The sequence below is a fragment of the Centroberyx gerrardi genome, chromosome 11 (assembly GCF_048128805.1).
Source record: "Centroberyx gerrardi isolate f3 chromosome 11, fCenGer3.hap1.cur.20231027, whole genome shotgun sequence".
Lineage (NCBI taxonomy): Eukaryota > Metazoa > Chordata > Actinopteri > Beryciformes > Berycidae > Centroberyx > Centroberyx gerrardi.
In genome coordinates, this window is record NC_136007.1 from 1,050,422 (window position 1) to 1,065,464 (window position 15,043).

Here is a 15,043-nt window from a genome sequence, read left to right on the forward strand (position 1 = left end):
TGTGAGATATATGTGCAAAGACATTTAGCTGTATATTTTTTATTCTTCTATTCTTATATTATATTTTTCTTGATATTCATTTTTTCCTAAGTGTTATGTCTATGCCGTGGATTGTGTATTCCCGGTAGTAATCCGTACTGAGTGGGGGAAGCTGGTACGTTGATTTATCTTTGATAGTGACTTTTTGATCATGTATTTTTCATATTGATTGTATAATTAATTGAACTGTATGCATGTATGTATTTAAGTGTCACTTCCGCTTTGAGCAACATAACGCTGATGATGGCTTATTGCTGAAACGCGTCCGTCGTTTGTGCTCTATAGCTGCCCATTCAAATATATGACAAAAGGACATTATGAGTGCTGGCTTTTCTTTCTTCTGGTGGCGCTGTTTCCCTGCTGTAGCTTCTCACGTTCGTCTGACACAAGAAAGGTCTGCAGTTCGAAACCGGGCGAAACCAACCTTATTCCATCCTGTAGGAGATTTGAATGAACAGGCTGAAGAAACTGACTCTCTGAATAAAATCAAAGCAGACACAGTAGAATGTGAAAGACTCTGTCCATACAGACATGAAGAGCAGCGGCCACAACATCCATGATGGATGAAGAGATTCATGTTTGGATGGAAAGATGGAGGCAAGTTGTCTCCTGTTCCAAATCCTCCTTTTCCTGTCCTGTCTGATCTCTACAACACAACTTTATTTCCACAGCACTTCTCTAAAATCACAGTTTACTAAGTGCTTTTTAAAAAGGCCTAAACAAGTGTAGTAAAATATATAAGAAGGAGATGAAAATACTATATATATATACACTGGCGCCTACACCATTAGGCAAGTTAGGCAGATGCCCCTCCACTTGGAAATTAGGAGGGGCAAAGATGCCCCTCCACTTTTCACCCCTTTAAAAAGCCAAAATTTAGTAAAAATCGAATATTTAATTGTCAATCTCTCAGTCTTTTCAATCTAATATTTAATTAAAGACTAAGTAAAATATCTGCTCTGTCTGTGTAGTTGCATTTGGATTGCTGCACCCCCTTACCAACCCAAGTGGACGGTGCTCTGGTTGGTCGTATGACTGTGAGAATAAAGAGGTTTTGAGTTTGGATTTGAAGATTTCTACAGCTGTGGAGGGTGGCAGGTCAGAAATCTGAGGAATACTGGGATGGAGATGACAAGGGAAGACATACTGTGTGTACGCTATAGAAAATAAAGTTGCCACAGTAAAGAGTAGAGGAAAAAACAAAACGGAGGAGATCATAATATCAAGATTAATGTTAGTTTTCTCCAGAGGAGTCAGTGCAGCCTAAATGTTTTATTCAGATACAGAATGGACCATAGAGGAAGAGATCTAATGTTAACAGAGCTGAGACAAGCTGGAGTTCAGGAAATAACGTTAAAGAGTTTACTGACTTTTATGGGTAACAGTGGAGGCAGAAGTTTGTTTAACTTCTTAGAGAAAACAGGATTTTTGTGCAGGAAAGGTTTTTTTTAAATAATAATATAATGCTTCCATGTTAGTCAGGAGTCGGTTCACTGTGTGTGTTATTATTATTAAAATCATTATTGTTAATATTTTCATGAAAGGTTTGATGTCATACTGATACTTGATACTGAAGTTATGAGCATGTGACCAACCCTCAGGTCAAATGTTCACAAGCAGAACTGACGAAGGAGAAAAAGCAGCGTCTTCTCTCTCAGTGTTTCCTCTACAGATGAAGCTAGAAAGTCTCTTTGATTTGATCTGGATGTGAGTTCACCAGGTAAAGACCCTACAGTTTATCCACAGGCTCATAATTTACTTGTTGCCGTGATTGTTTTGTGTGTGTGTGTGTGTGTGGAGGGGTGGGGGGGTGGATGTTAGTCTTTACACTGCACTCTGTGCTTGTGAGTGTTGAGCAGTTTTATAAATGTCCAACTAAAAACTGTCAAGTTACTTTTTATAAATACTGTTAAACACATTCGAGTTTGGAGCAAATTGTAGAATTTTAAGTTTCACTTTAGTTTCCACAGCAGTTGTCTCTGTCAGATTGAGTATAATGCTGCTGTTTACTGGTCTGTGTATCGCCAAATGACAGACATGACATGATGCGCACATTTAGACTCAATTTAGATCCATTTCTTTACAATGACCAACTTTTTATTGTAATCTCAACTCATTTCATTGGTGAAAGATGCAGGAAGTCTCAGAACTAGTCTGACAGGTTGGATCAGCTTGACTGAAGTGCATCTCATTTCTTCCACTGTTGATACACCAAATGAGCAAAACACTGACACCTTGCCAGATACTAAAATACACTTCCTTTGATTCAACTGTCCCAGAGGCTTAAAAATCCTTTCTAGATTAACCTGGTCAGTGTATTTGATGTAAAGGGCAGCTGGTCTGAGTATTACTACACTCTGTATATGTGGCATGGTGCTGACCGGAAGAATCAGCCTTTGAAATAATATATCCTGTGATGGAAACCTTGTTGTCATGAATCAGCCCAGTGTGTTTGTGTAAAGGTGTTCGCTCTACTATGAGTCAGTCTGAGGAGAGAGAGGAGGGGCTCCCTCCCTCTAAAACCACTCTGTCTGGGGAACATGACAGCCGGACCAAAGCTAAGAGGTAAGATGAGGATCTCTAACTGTCCATGACTGTTCTCCATCTCAGAGCTCAGCAGTCAAATCATTACAGCATCATTATTCAGAGTAAAAGCTCTGTCTCTGTTGTGTTGAAGCCCAGTCCAGCAGGAGAGACCAGACTCCCCTGAACCCAGCTGTGTGTCCATGAAGAGTGACCGGTCTATGGAGCTACCTTTAACATTTAAAGATGAATATCCTTCTGAAAATAAGTAAGTAATTATTTTCTGTGTATTTTAGGATTAATAAAAAGTAGAATTGTCTTCTTCATAAAGACACAGATACCTTCACTATATTCATAATATGTTTCTGTCAGGATCCAGCAGGAGAGACCAGACTCCCCTGAACCCAGCTGTGTGTCCATGAAGAGCGACCGGTCTATGATGGAACCTATTGATTTCAAAGATGGACACCACTCTATTGATCAAAGGTATTTAATTAAAACTGATGATAACAGCAGATGTGTTTGCTGTTGTCAGATTCACAGTCATCAGATATAGAATTGATCACCTTCATACCTTCATACTCTGTGTATTGAATTTCCTTTTTGAAAACAACATCCAATAATCGGAGCAGAGTTCATCATGAGAGACCACAAAACCTTTAACCACCTGTGTGTGTGTGTGTGTGTGTGTGTGTATGTGTGTGTGTGTGTGTGTGTGTGTGTGTGTGTGTGTGTGTGTGTGTGTGCGTGTGTGTGTGTGTGTGACATTATATGACCTAATACATCATGTCTTCTCCACAGAGTCCACCAGGAGAGGTCAGAGGTTCCCAGTGGTCAGTCTGCCCAGGAGCATCAAACAGACCTGGACTCCATATTTATGGTGTGTAAATGTACATCAGCACCTTGTACTTCACCATCAAGTGAAATGCAAAACAACCATTCTGGTCATTATAGTCTCCATGCTGCACTCTTTAGATCAGTGGGCTTTCAGTCTCTGCAAGATGGATTTGATTTTGTGTTTTGTGTTTGATTTTGTGTCCAGATTTTAGTATGGAAGTTTAATTTGTATATTATATTCTGTTCCAGCTGCTTGAGGAGAAGATAGTCACTTTTGTGAAGAACGAGCTGAAAAGGTTCCAGAGGGTTCTTAGTCCAGATTACCCAGAATGCTCAGAGAGGCAGATGAAGGATGAGGAGGTGGTGGACGGTGAGGAGGAAGAGCAGAGGAGGAGCAGCAGAGAGGCTTTTCTGAAGATCACACTGCAGTTCCTGAGGAGAATGAAGCAGGAGGAGCTGGCTGACTCTCTGCAGAGCAGTAAGAGGCTTTTAACAGGTTTAACATGATGGAGAGGGGAGATGGTGGAAGATGGAAATGTTTGAATTTCTAACCTCTGCTGTAAATACAGACATTTCTAAAACTACACATTTTCAATAACAGATTGGAAGGTACATGAGCACAATCCCCATCTGGTTAAATTATTGATTTGTTAATGTCTGTGTAAAATACTGAACACGTTAAAAAAAAAACAACACCAAAAGTTGCCTTTCACATTTAGCTGCACACACAGTCAGGATCCGTTTTTCCACCAATCAGTAATGACCTAAATCAATGCCATGGAGTTGTGAAATCAACAAATTTATCAGGAAAATATTCACATTTCTCACATTAAATATAACATCCATTTATTGATATTATTTGTTGTTTTTCCTTTCAGAAACTCTTGCTGCCATCTGCCAACATAAACACAAGTCTAATCTGAAGGAGAAGTTTCAGTGTTTGTTTGAGGGGATTGCTAAAGCAGGAAACCCAACACTTCTGAATCAGATCTACACAGAGCTCCACATCACAGAGGGAGAGAGTGGAGAGGTCAATGATGAACATGAGGTCAGACAGATTGAAGCAGCATCCAGGAAACCAGTGAGACCAGAAACAACAATCAAATGTGAAGACATCTTTAAACCCTTACCTGGAAGAGATAAACCAACCAGAACATTGATGACAAAGGGAGTGGCTGGCATTGGGAAAACAGTCTTAACACAGAAGTTCACTCTGGACTGGTCTGAAGACAAAGCCAACCAGGATATACAGTTCACATTTCCATTCACTTTCAGAGAGCTGAATCTGCTGAAAGGGAAAAAGTACAGCTTGGTGGAACTTCTTCATCACTTCTTTAATGAGACCAAAGAAGCAGGAATCTGCAGGTTTGACAAGTTCCAGGTTGTGTTCATCTTTGACGGTCTGGATGAGTGTCGACTTCCTCTAGACTTCCAGAACAACGAGATCCTGACTGATGTTACAGAGTCGACCTCAGTGGATGTGCTGCTGACAAACCTCATCAAGGGGAAAGTGCTTCCCTCTGCTCGCCTCTGGATAACCACACGACCTGCAGCGGCCAATCAGATCCCTCCTGAGTGTGTTGACACGGTGACAGAGGTGAGAGGCTTCACTGACCCACAGAAGGAGGAGTACTTCAGGAAGAGATTCAGAGATGAGGAGCAGGCCAGCAGAATCATCTCCCACATCAAGACTTCACGAAGCCTCCACATCATGTGCCACATCCCAGTCTTCTGCTGGATCACTGCTACAGTTCTGGACCATGTGTTGAAAACCAGTGAGAGAGGAGACCTGCCCAAGACCCTGACTGAGATGTACATCCACTTCCTGGTGGTTCAGTCCAAACGGGGGAGCGTCAAGTATCATGGGAGAGCTGAGACAGATCCACTCTGGACTACAGAGAGCAGGGAGATGATTCTCTCTCTGGGAAAACTGGCTTTTGAGCAGCTGGAGAAAGGCAACCTGATCTTCTATGAAGCCGACCTGACAGAGTGTGGCATTGATATCAGAGCAGCCTCAGTGTACTCAGGAGTGTTCACACAGATCTTTAAAGAGGAGCGTGGGCTGAACCAGGACCAGGTCTTCTGCTTTGTCCATCTGAGCATTCAGGAGTTTCTGGCTGCTGTTCATGTCATCGTCTCATTCATCAACTCTGGTGTCAATCTGCTGTCAGAACCACAATCAACATCCTGGCGGTCTGCACTGTTAACAGACAAGTCTAAACTAAATCTCCTCTACCAGAGTGCTGTGGACGCGGCCTTACAGAGTCCACATGGACACCTGGACTTGTTCCTCCGCTTCCTCCTGGGTCTTTCACTGCAGACCAATCAGACTCTCCTACAAGGCCTGCTGGTACAGACAGGAAGTAGGTCACAGACCAATCAGAAAACAGTCCAGTACATCAAGAAGAAGATCAAGAAGAATCCCTCTCCAGAGAGAAGCATCAATCTGTTCCACTGTCTGAATGAGCTGAATGACCGTTCTCTAGTGGAGGAGATCCAACAGTACCTGAGATCAGGAAGTCTCTCCAGAGCCAGACTCTCCCCTGCTCAGTGGTCGGCTCTGGTCTTCATCTTACTGTCATCAGAAGAAGAGCTGGACGTGTTTGACCTGAAGAAATACTCTGCTTCAGAGGAGGCTCTTCTGAGGCTGCTGCCAGTGGTCAAAGCCTCCAATAAATCTGTGTAAGTGCATAGAAAACTGGATATATTAAATACATAATATGATCTTTTCTACATATATATATATATTGTTTATTATTATATATGATTATTATAGTTATTATATGAATGAATGAATTAATTAAAAAAAAAATTCGTGTCATGCGAAATTAATGGCCCATCCCACATGAGATTATATAACACAGTGATTTGCAAACAAAAAATCACCATATAGGGCAAGGCTGGAGGCCCTGGGTGGGTACTACATTTCTAAAACTAGAAAGTAGTTTTATTGTTCTGTAGTCTATTTCTTTATGGAATAAATGTGGTCAATACAAGCCCTGGCCTTACGGAAGCCATTCTGCTCTTCTGCCAGCAGATGTCTCTTTTCTAAGAAGACCATTAAAGTCTCTCATTGAGTATGGAGGAATGCTATGTTTTATAAACAGTGCTAATCAAACTAATACCTCTATAATTAAGTGGAACTCTGGAGTCATCTTTATGTGATTTTGGAATTGGACTTTATATATATATATACATATATATATATATTGTTTTTTTGCTTTTTTCAAAGTTCTTGTTTGTCTTCATCACTAACTCTTCTTCAGGCTGAGTGGCTGTCAGCTGTCAGAGAGAAGCTGTGAAGCTCTGGCCTCAGTTCTCAGCTCCCAGTCCTCTAGTCTGAGAGAGCTGGACCTGAGTAACAACGGCCTGCAGGATTCAGGACTGAAGCTGCTCTCTGCTGGACTGGAGAGTCCACACTGTAGACTGGAGACTCTCAGGTCAGATCCATTCACAGTTTATTAAATTGACTTGACACATTTCTCCAAACTAAGGTCCTTTCTCTCAAAACAGTTTCTCTCATGTCAGGATTCTTCATCTGCAAAGTGTGACCATGCCAGTTATACATCAGGATTTCAGAGATATTTTGTATTGGCATTTTCAATTTCAATTTCACTGGATAGAAAGTTTTGGATTTTTCCAGCACTTGTTTTTTTCTGATCCAAATTCATATACACATCCATGAACATGAAGGATTTAGAGAAGATTGTCACTGCTCTGATATCATGTCATTTAGATGACTGCACTTCTCTGTATTCCTGTCTCCATCATAATTCACTGTCACATCTCCAACTTGTTCTGATTACAGCAGCTTGGATTTTAACTAGTGCTAAGAAGAGATCATATATCCCCAAGTTTAGCATCTCTCCACTGGTTACCAGTTAGATACAGAATTAATATTAAGATTTCACTGATCACATTTAAAGCATGACTATGCCATTTTCGACCCTGTAACCAGTCCTGAAGCTAATGTGTGCTACGTGGAGATTTCCGTGAGATGTAATGATATAAACAAATATCACACAGCAGCAGCTGTGTTGTTGTTTTCACCTCTTTCCTGAGGCTTGTTGTCATGTTCGGCCCGAGTTGTAGCTTTTCCTTTTTTTAAAACTAGCTTGTCTCCTCGCTTGCCCCCTCCCCTCCCTGAAAATAATTCTGGTAATGGCGAATCGATGAAGGGAGCGAGTAAACGTTTTCAAGTAGTAAACTTGCTACCTGCCTCTTCACTTGTCATTGTGGGACATGTGACCTTCAGGAGGAGAAAAATCTGGCAAAGTGAGACTGGTAACCGGAGATATTTCTCCGTAGGTACGTTTATTTGAGCCATTAGCCTTTATGCACGGTTTGTCCTTAGGGGCTTCCGTCATCCAGCAGTTTTGCTGTGTGTTTACAAAATGTGTTGAGGTTGCTGTCTCCCTCTAGTGGTCAGAAAATTGCTTAGTGTAGCTCAGTGCCTGAATTGGACCAAAAAAGGTGCCAGTACCCTAATTCAGCAGTTGCATGACATGAGCATCGCATGTGTCTTGGACATATTTATATTTATACGCATATCTTGGTAATATATCCCACTTCAAATGTATTTTTGTATGCATTTCATTACATACAAATATAATATTGCATATATGCTACAATAAAACCAACTGAAAATGAAACAAGACTGCAGTCAGTTTAGCTGCAAATCAACTAGTCCTAACCTACCTTGCCATTTTAAAAAAATCAACACAGAAAAATGTGCTGGGTTAGTGCTGTAATAATATCAGAGAAAGATTACATCAGAGAAAGATTACATCAGAGAAAGATTACATACTTACAAGCATACAGAAGACTGATGCAAATAGACAGAGGCCAATATTGTCTTTATATAACTGACGGACAGAGCTGTCTGTGCTTTTTGGAGGTAGTGGCAACAAAGCAATATTGACCTTTTGTTGTTGACAGTCATGATATAAGAAAACTAGCATTATGTAACTTTTTACATACATTTATTCCTCCTTGGCGCAATAACATACCTTTCATTTGTGCTTGCACATCTTCTATTTTTTTTTCTCTCTCTATCGGCACCTGACCAGTAGTGCTGATTGGACATATTGGCGTTTGATTACCATGAATTTCTTCATGATTGACACTTTAACGGCCCTGTGCTCCACTGACTGTTCTGCTCCATCAGATCAAGTGAAGAGGCATCACTCTGCTCACAATATAAATGTATTTATTTTTTCTACACAATTAATATCATTCCATTGTCGTTTTGCCCACAAAGTCCTGCATCAGAATGTAAGCCATTATAATCTTTATAATCTGCCTTTGCGGGGCAAAACTTCAGTAGAATGGTTTTAATACTGCAGAACACGTAATTACAAGAGCCTATTTAATTTAGGTCCAGAGTGACACCTCTTCACTTGATCTATGCAGCTTTGTTTTCGGCTGCAGTCTGATTCACCGTGTGTGAGCAGAGCTGCCTTCAGTCTGTAGGACGCTGTCTGCTTAAATGAAGCCCTATCAAATCTATGGTGCACTTTTTTCATACGGAGATACTCTCTTCATTCAACTACGGCGTAGCAGGAAGTGGCGGTACGGAATAAGAAGTAAGGGTACTCATGTGGACAAAAATCAGAAGTGAAGGTACGCAATAAGAAGTAAGGGTACTCATGTGGACAAAAATCAGATGTGCCGGTACTCAGTACCGGTGAGTACCGGCCCATTTCAGGCACTGGTGTAGCTTTAAGGTTTCACTGATCAGATTTAAGCATGACTAGTTTTGTCCATGAGTTCCACTGCAGAAGAAAAAAGAAAAAAGGAATATTTTTGAAGTTGTTTGTCTTCATCACTAAATCTTCTTCAGGCTGAGTATCTGTCGGCTGTCAGAGAGAAGCTGTGAAGCTCTGGCCTCAGTTCTCAGCTCCCAGTCCTCTAGTCTGAGAGAGCTGGACCTGAGTAACAACGACCTGCAGGATTCAGGACTGAAGCTGCTCTCTGCTGGACTGGAGAGTCCACACTGTAGACTGGAGACTCTCAGGTCAGATCCATTCACAGTTGGTTTTTAATTGATTTGACACATTTCTCCAAACTAAGGTCCTTTCTCTCAAAACAGTCTCTCATGTCAGGATTCTTCAATCTGCTAAGGATGACTATGCCAGTTATGAGGATTTCAGAGCCATTTTACATCAGCATTTTCAATTTCAATTTCACTGGATAGAAAGTTGGATTTTTCCAGCACTTGTTTTTTCTGATCCAAATTCATGTGATTACTGCACCTCTCTCTATTCCTCTCAGCCATAATTCACTGTCACATCTCCAGCTTTTTCAGAATCAAGTAGCTATGATTTTAACTAGTGTTAAGAAGAGATCATATATCCCCAAGTTTAGCATCTCTCCACTGGGTTACCCTTGGATACAGAATTAATATTAAGATTTCACTGATCACATTTAAGCATGACTAGTTTTGTCCATGAGTTACACTGCAGAGCTCTTAGTTCCCTTTGAGCCAGAGAGCAAGCTGAGATCTTTGGATCCTTCTGACTTTCCTTCAGTCTAGACTCAAGACTGAAGGTGAAAACACTTTTGCCATCAGGGCCTCTAGACTGTGGAATTTTAAAACACTTTAAATCTGCTTTATATATCTTACTGTTCTTCTTTGTGCTTTTTGTAAAGCATAACATAGCATATACCATTTGGTGGATGTATTTATCCAAATCAGTATACAGAAGATAAAAAAGAAATATTTTCAAAGTTCTTGCTTGTCTTCATCACTAACTCTTCTTCAGGCTGAGTGTCTGTCAGCTGTCAGAGAGAAGCTGTGAAGCTCTGGCCTCAGTTCTCAGCTCCCAGTCCTCTAGTCTGAGAGAGCTGGACCTGAGTAACAACGACCTGCAGGATTCAGGACTGAAGCTGCTCTCTGCTGGACTGGAGAGTCCACACTGTAGACTGGAGACTCTCAGGTCAGGATTCCTCAACATGTTCAACACATGACCATTAACCTGCTTTACATGCAGGTTAATGTCAGTGAATAAACACCTGACCTGTGTAGGATTTTTCTGCTCATGTGATTCTCAAACCAGTTGTGATACCAACATTTAGCTTTAGTTTCTACGTTCTGTGAACTGCTTTCCCTGATTAGATTTCATTATTTCCTCTCCTCGTTTCCTCTGTTGTTGAAACCTGAAATATCAGAAAGGACTTCTAAGATTCTGTCACAAATTCAGTCAAGAACTCTCCGAATGGACCAAATAAAACCACAAAGCAGATCATGTGATCAACTATTTGTATTTGTGATGGTCACAGTTTTTGCTAGCATTAGACTGCAGTATCCCAATTAATTTGAGAGTAGTGTTCTAGAGACCTCTCTCTATCTAGACCTCTGTGGCTGGGCAAAAGTTACTCTGGAGTGGGTAGGGTCTAACTTCGAGGCAGTGAATGTCTCGGAGGAGGTTATATCTGACCCCAGTATCTCTGTGAGAGCGACTGTGAAGGTCGGTGGAACAGAACATCAACTTCCACTAACAAATGCCCGAGGTCGCCTCTTGAGGGCGACAACAGAGACAACGGCAACGCTGGACTGAGTTGAAACTTGAAGGGAAGCAGCATGTCTCCCTGCTGCAGATCACTCTGTCTCACACACAGTGTTTAAAGTGTAGCTATAGATGAGAGCATCGTCATCTTCACTATAAAAGCAAGATTACAGTTTTTACCAAGTAAGCTTAATCTTTCCATCTGGCTTCCTGACAGTCATGCTCCTCACTGTAAACACCATCGTCACGAACAGATAGCTGAAACCATGTCCCACATCTTAAATGGTTGCCATGTATACAGGGGGGAGGGGGGGGGGCTTTACATATGTAGGCACCACAGAATAGTGGATCTGATATCAAAAGATATCACATCTATCTTCAGGTCTTCTATAATGCTTTATAATCATTCTGCTGTGAAGCCGAGCATGTTCAGTCTGTGTAGTGAGGATTCAGAAGTGTTTTCTAATATTACAGCTAGCACTCCCGATGTTGTTGTTGTCAATGAAAATCTTAGAGAGGTGTTCATTCTAGAGGTCGGCTGTACTTTTGACTACAGCCTAGAGGAAGCCTTTCTAACTAAGATGCTGAAATATCAACAGCTGGAGCAGACCATTTCACAGCTGGGCTACAAGTGCAAATTTTTAGTTTTCATATTTGGCAGCCTGGGTCATGTGACGAGCTGGAGGGGCGGGGCTTCAGATGGCTGGTCTCCCTAAGAGAAGGGCCAAGCAGTTAGCGAGGTATTGTTCAGTATCTGCTGTTATTGGTAGCCGCTCAATATGGAGAAGGCGTTGCTTTTTATACCTATGAAGTGGATTCTGTCTATTATCCCTCGACCTGCCACTGTTTTCATCCTGTGTGTCTGCACCAATGTGGTTGCCAATTAGGCACTTCTGTAACTGACTGACTCCTAATATCTGACTGCATTAATAGTGTTTATGTCCTTTGTATGCTTGTATTTATGTGAATAAATAAATAATTAAATAAATATTTTACCTGTGTGTGTGTGTGTGTGTGTGTGTGTGTGTGTGTTTGTGTGTGTGTGTGTGTGTGTGTGTGTGTGTGTGTGTGTGTGTGTGTGTGTGTGTAGGCTGTCATTCTGTCTGCTCACAGAGGAAGGCTGTGCTTCTCTGGCCTCAGCTCTGAGCTCCAACCCCTCCCATCTGAGAGAGCTGGACCTGAGCTACAATCATCCAGGAGCCTCAGGAGTGAAGCTGCTCTCTGCTGGACTGGAGGATCCACACTGGAGACTGGACTCTCTCAGGTATGGAGAGGCAACGTCTGCTAGAAGGCTGAGAGTCACACACATTTTCTCTGTCACACTGAGAAGATGAGGAGTATTGATTAATGTTTAACAGGAGATATGACTGATGCTGTATGGAAAATCCTTCATATTGAAGGTTATTAAATGTCCATGTTTCCATCATCAAAGAGAATCTGCTGGTCTGACTTTGTTTATTCCCCCAGTGTGGACCATGGTGGAGTGCAGAGGCTGAAACCAGGTGTGAGGAAGTGTAAGTGTGTATTTAGTTTGATTCATGAAAACACAGCAACACACATTCAGCTATTTACATGGTGTAGTTGCAGTTTCTTCTGTATGTCCTGAGCTGCTTTTAACTGTTGAACCCCCAAAAAACATATAGCTGATGTGTGACTACAAAGACATTCTTTACTCCATGATCTTAATTTTACTATTTACATAATTATACAAGAATCCAGTGAAGCACTGTCTGCAAAAGCAAATAGTTTGCTCTCAAGTTAAACAGTTTTTTCTCTCCAGTAAATTAAACAAGCATGATGACATGATGATGTTTATTATGAATGAATGAGTGAGGAGCATCAATTTAAGGCAATTAATATCATACATTAAGAATTTTGTGAATATAGATTTCACCAACCAAATAAGTTTGGAAATAATAGTAACACAGAATTATCATCATATCTATAACGAAATATATAAAGTCTAAATCTAATTTAGTTTTTGTATAAATGGCTGTTAATGATAGAAAGTTCATTTACACAGCAGTATGTGACGTCCATTCATTCAAATCCAACTGTGAATAAAGAGGATGGCCGACACAATGTGTCATCATGAAAGTGTTGAGAAATTAATTGTCAAACTGTTAATAATTCAACAAATAATAAACACAACAGGTGTATTAGATGAGAAGCTGCTGCTGTATTGAGTCTTGTTCTCTCATCAGATGCCTGTGAACTCACTCTGGACCCAAACACAGCACACAGAAACCTCTTCCTGTCTGAAGACAACAGAAAGGTGACAGTGAGAGAGCAGCAGCCATATCCTGATCACCCAGAGAGATTTGACTACTGGAAACAGCTGCTGTGTAGAAATGGTCTGACTGGTCGCTGTTACTGGGAGGTCAAGTGGGAAGGAAAGGTTCATATAGGAGTGACTTACAGAGGAACCAGAAGGAGAGGAACCAGTGTTGACTGCTGGATTGGAGGGAATAGAAAGTCCTGGAGTCTGTTCTGCTCTGATCTTGGTTACCTTGCCTGGCACAATAACAGAAGAACATACATACCTTCCCTCTCCTCCTCTGACTCTAACAGAGTAGCAGTGTATCTGGACTGGTCTGCTGGCTCTCTGTCCTTCTACAGAGTTTCCTCTGACACACTGATCCACATCCACACCTTCCACTCCACATTCACTGAACCACTCTACCCTGGGTTTGGGTTTGGGTTCTGGTCTGGGTCTGGTTCCTCAGTGTCTCTTGTCAGATAGAGGAGGGAGAGAGAAACACTCACACTGCTGACCAAAGACAGCTGCTGAGATGATGGTTCACTCTGTACAGGATCACACACACACACACACACACACACACACACAAACACACACACAAAGACAGAATATTAATGTTTGTATTTTGTGTACATTTTATATGGAAAGTGAAATAAATCAGATATTTAACCGGAAAGAATCAAGTTGTTGTTCATCTGAAAATCTGTTTTTGATGATTGACAGGTTAAAATATCTTCCCTTTGGACTTTTGTTTTATTTGGTATTTAATTAATCTCACCACTCCATCTGTCTTGTTTTCTACAATTGTTTCCCAGAAATAAAGTTAAATGAACATTGTTTGATCTTCTTTTCAAGCAAGCATTGTTTTAAACATAATTTGTTGACTTTAATGTGTACTTATGTTTCCTTAAAATAAACAGATATATTTTTCAGTTGTTTTATAAGTTGTGTCTCTTCTGTCAAGGCAGACCTGGTCAAGAAAGCAGCATCATGACAAACATAAAAGTCACAGACATCATACAACAATGTAAGAAAACAAAATACAAAGTCACCTTAAAGAAAGAGCAGAGTCACATTTTGTGTAAAAGTTTTCCAACAGGCAGTCGACCAACATCCAACCAGCAGCTGATGGACCAAACCTATTTAAATCCTGACCAATCAAAGCACAGACAGTTCCTCATTGAGTCTGACACAAGATCAGTCATGTCAGAGGATTGCATTCTGATTGATCTTCAGAAATCATAACATCATTTTTTTTTATATTTCATAATTTGAAGAATAACAACCTAAACGTTCATTCTGGTTGAATGTCCCTTTAATCAGAGATGAAGAGTAGTATAGACACTTTGGTGGACTGAAGACTTTGAGTCCACTTCATTTACAAGCAAATCCTGTTTTTATTTATTTATTTTTTAGTCCATTCTGTGTATCTATAATTCATATATAAAGAAGCAATGAAATAATATATTTATGGCTCCTGAAAGATGACAGGCTAGTTAGTATTCCCATATTTCCACATTACGGAGGCTTAGTGTTTCTCTCCCTGGCCGGTAAAAGAGGGAACAGCGCCACCAGCCCATAGACTCCCACGTTGTGGCCAAAAATATATCGCATCCGTACAGTTTTAGAACTCCCATAGAGAATGAATGGACACTAGATGCCGTTAGAAATACAGTATATAAAGAGCGCAGGTCTGATATCATTCATGTCAATATCATCAACACAATCAGCAGCTTGGACTAAAAATAGAAACAGGTAATCAAGACCAAAAAATCTCTTCTGTTCTTCCATCAGTGCCAAAACACCCAGATTCAAATTCTATCATTTTCGTCAGCAACATCAAAGACAGTTCAGCTCGATCAGTCCATTGATATAA

The 15,043-nt window shown here is 40.8% G+C and overlaps 1 protein-coding gene across 1 annotated transcript; it reads left to right on the forward strand.

The window, feature by feature from the left end:
* The first annotated feature begins 1,656 nt into the window (after positions 1–1,656).
* On the forward strand, positions 1,657–14,003 carry LOC139931312 (NACHT, LRR and PYD domains-containing protein 3-like). The gene is made up of 12 exons (XM_078286627.1): positions 1,657–1,759; positions 2,502–2,604; positions 2,717–2,830; positions 2,935–3,048; positions 3,364–3,442; positions 3,649–3,877; positions 4,278–6,081; positions 6,666–6,839; positions 10,164–10,337; positions 11,998–12,171; positions 12,375–12,421; positions 13,112–14,003. The coding sequence occupies exons 2-12, from the start codon at positions 2,516–2,518 to the stop codon at positions 13,648–13,650; spliced, it is 3,537 nt and encodes a 1,178-aa protein (XP_078142753.1). The 5' UTR covers positions 1,657–1,759; positions 2,502–2,515; the 3' UTR covers positions 13,651–14,003.
* Positions 14,004–15,043: the final 1,040 nt, after the last annotated feature.

What these genes read in the sequence shown, in the direction of transcription:
- LOC139931312 (XM_078286627.1), top strand. Translation starts at nt 2,516, where the DNA reads ATGAGTCAGTCTGAGGAGAGAGAGGAGGGGCTCCCTCCCTCTAAAACC. An exon ending in AGCCGGACCAAAGCTAAGAG is followed by an intron (nt 2,605 to 2,716) that starts GTAAGATGAGGA and finishes GTTGTGTTGAAG; the next exon opens with CCCAGTCCAGCAGGAGAGAC. An exon ending in GGCTGACTCTCTGCAGAGCA is followed by an intron (nt 3,878 to 4,277) that starts GTAAGAGGCTTT and finishes TTTTCCTTTCAG; the next exon opens with AAACTCTTGCTGCCATCTGC.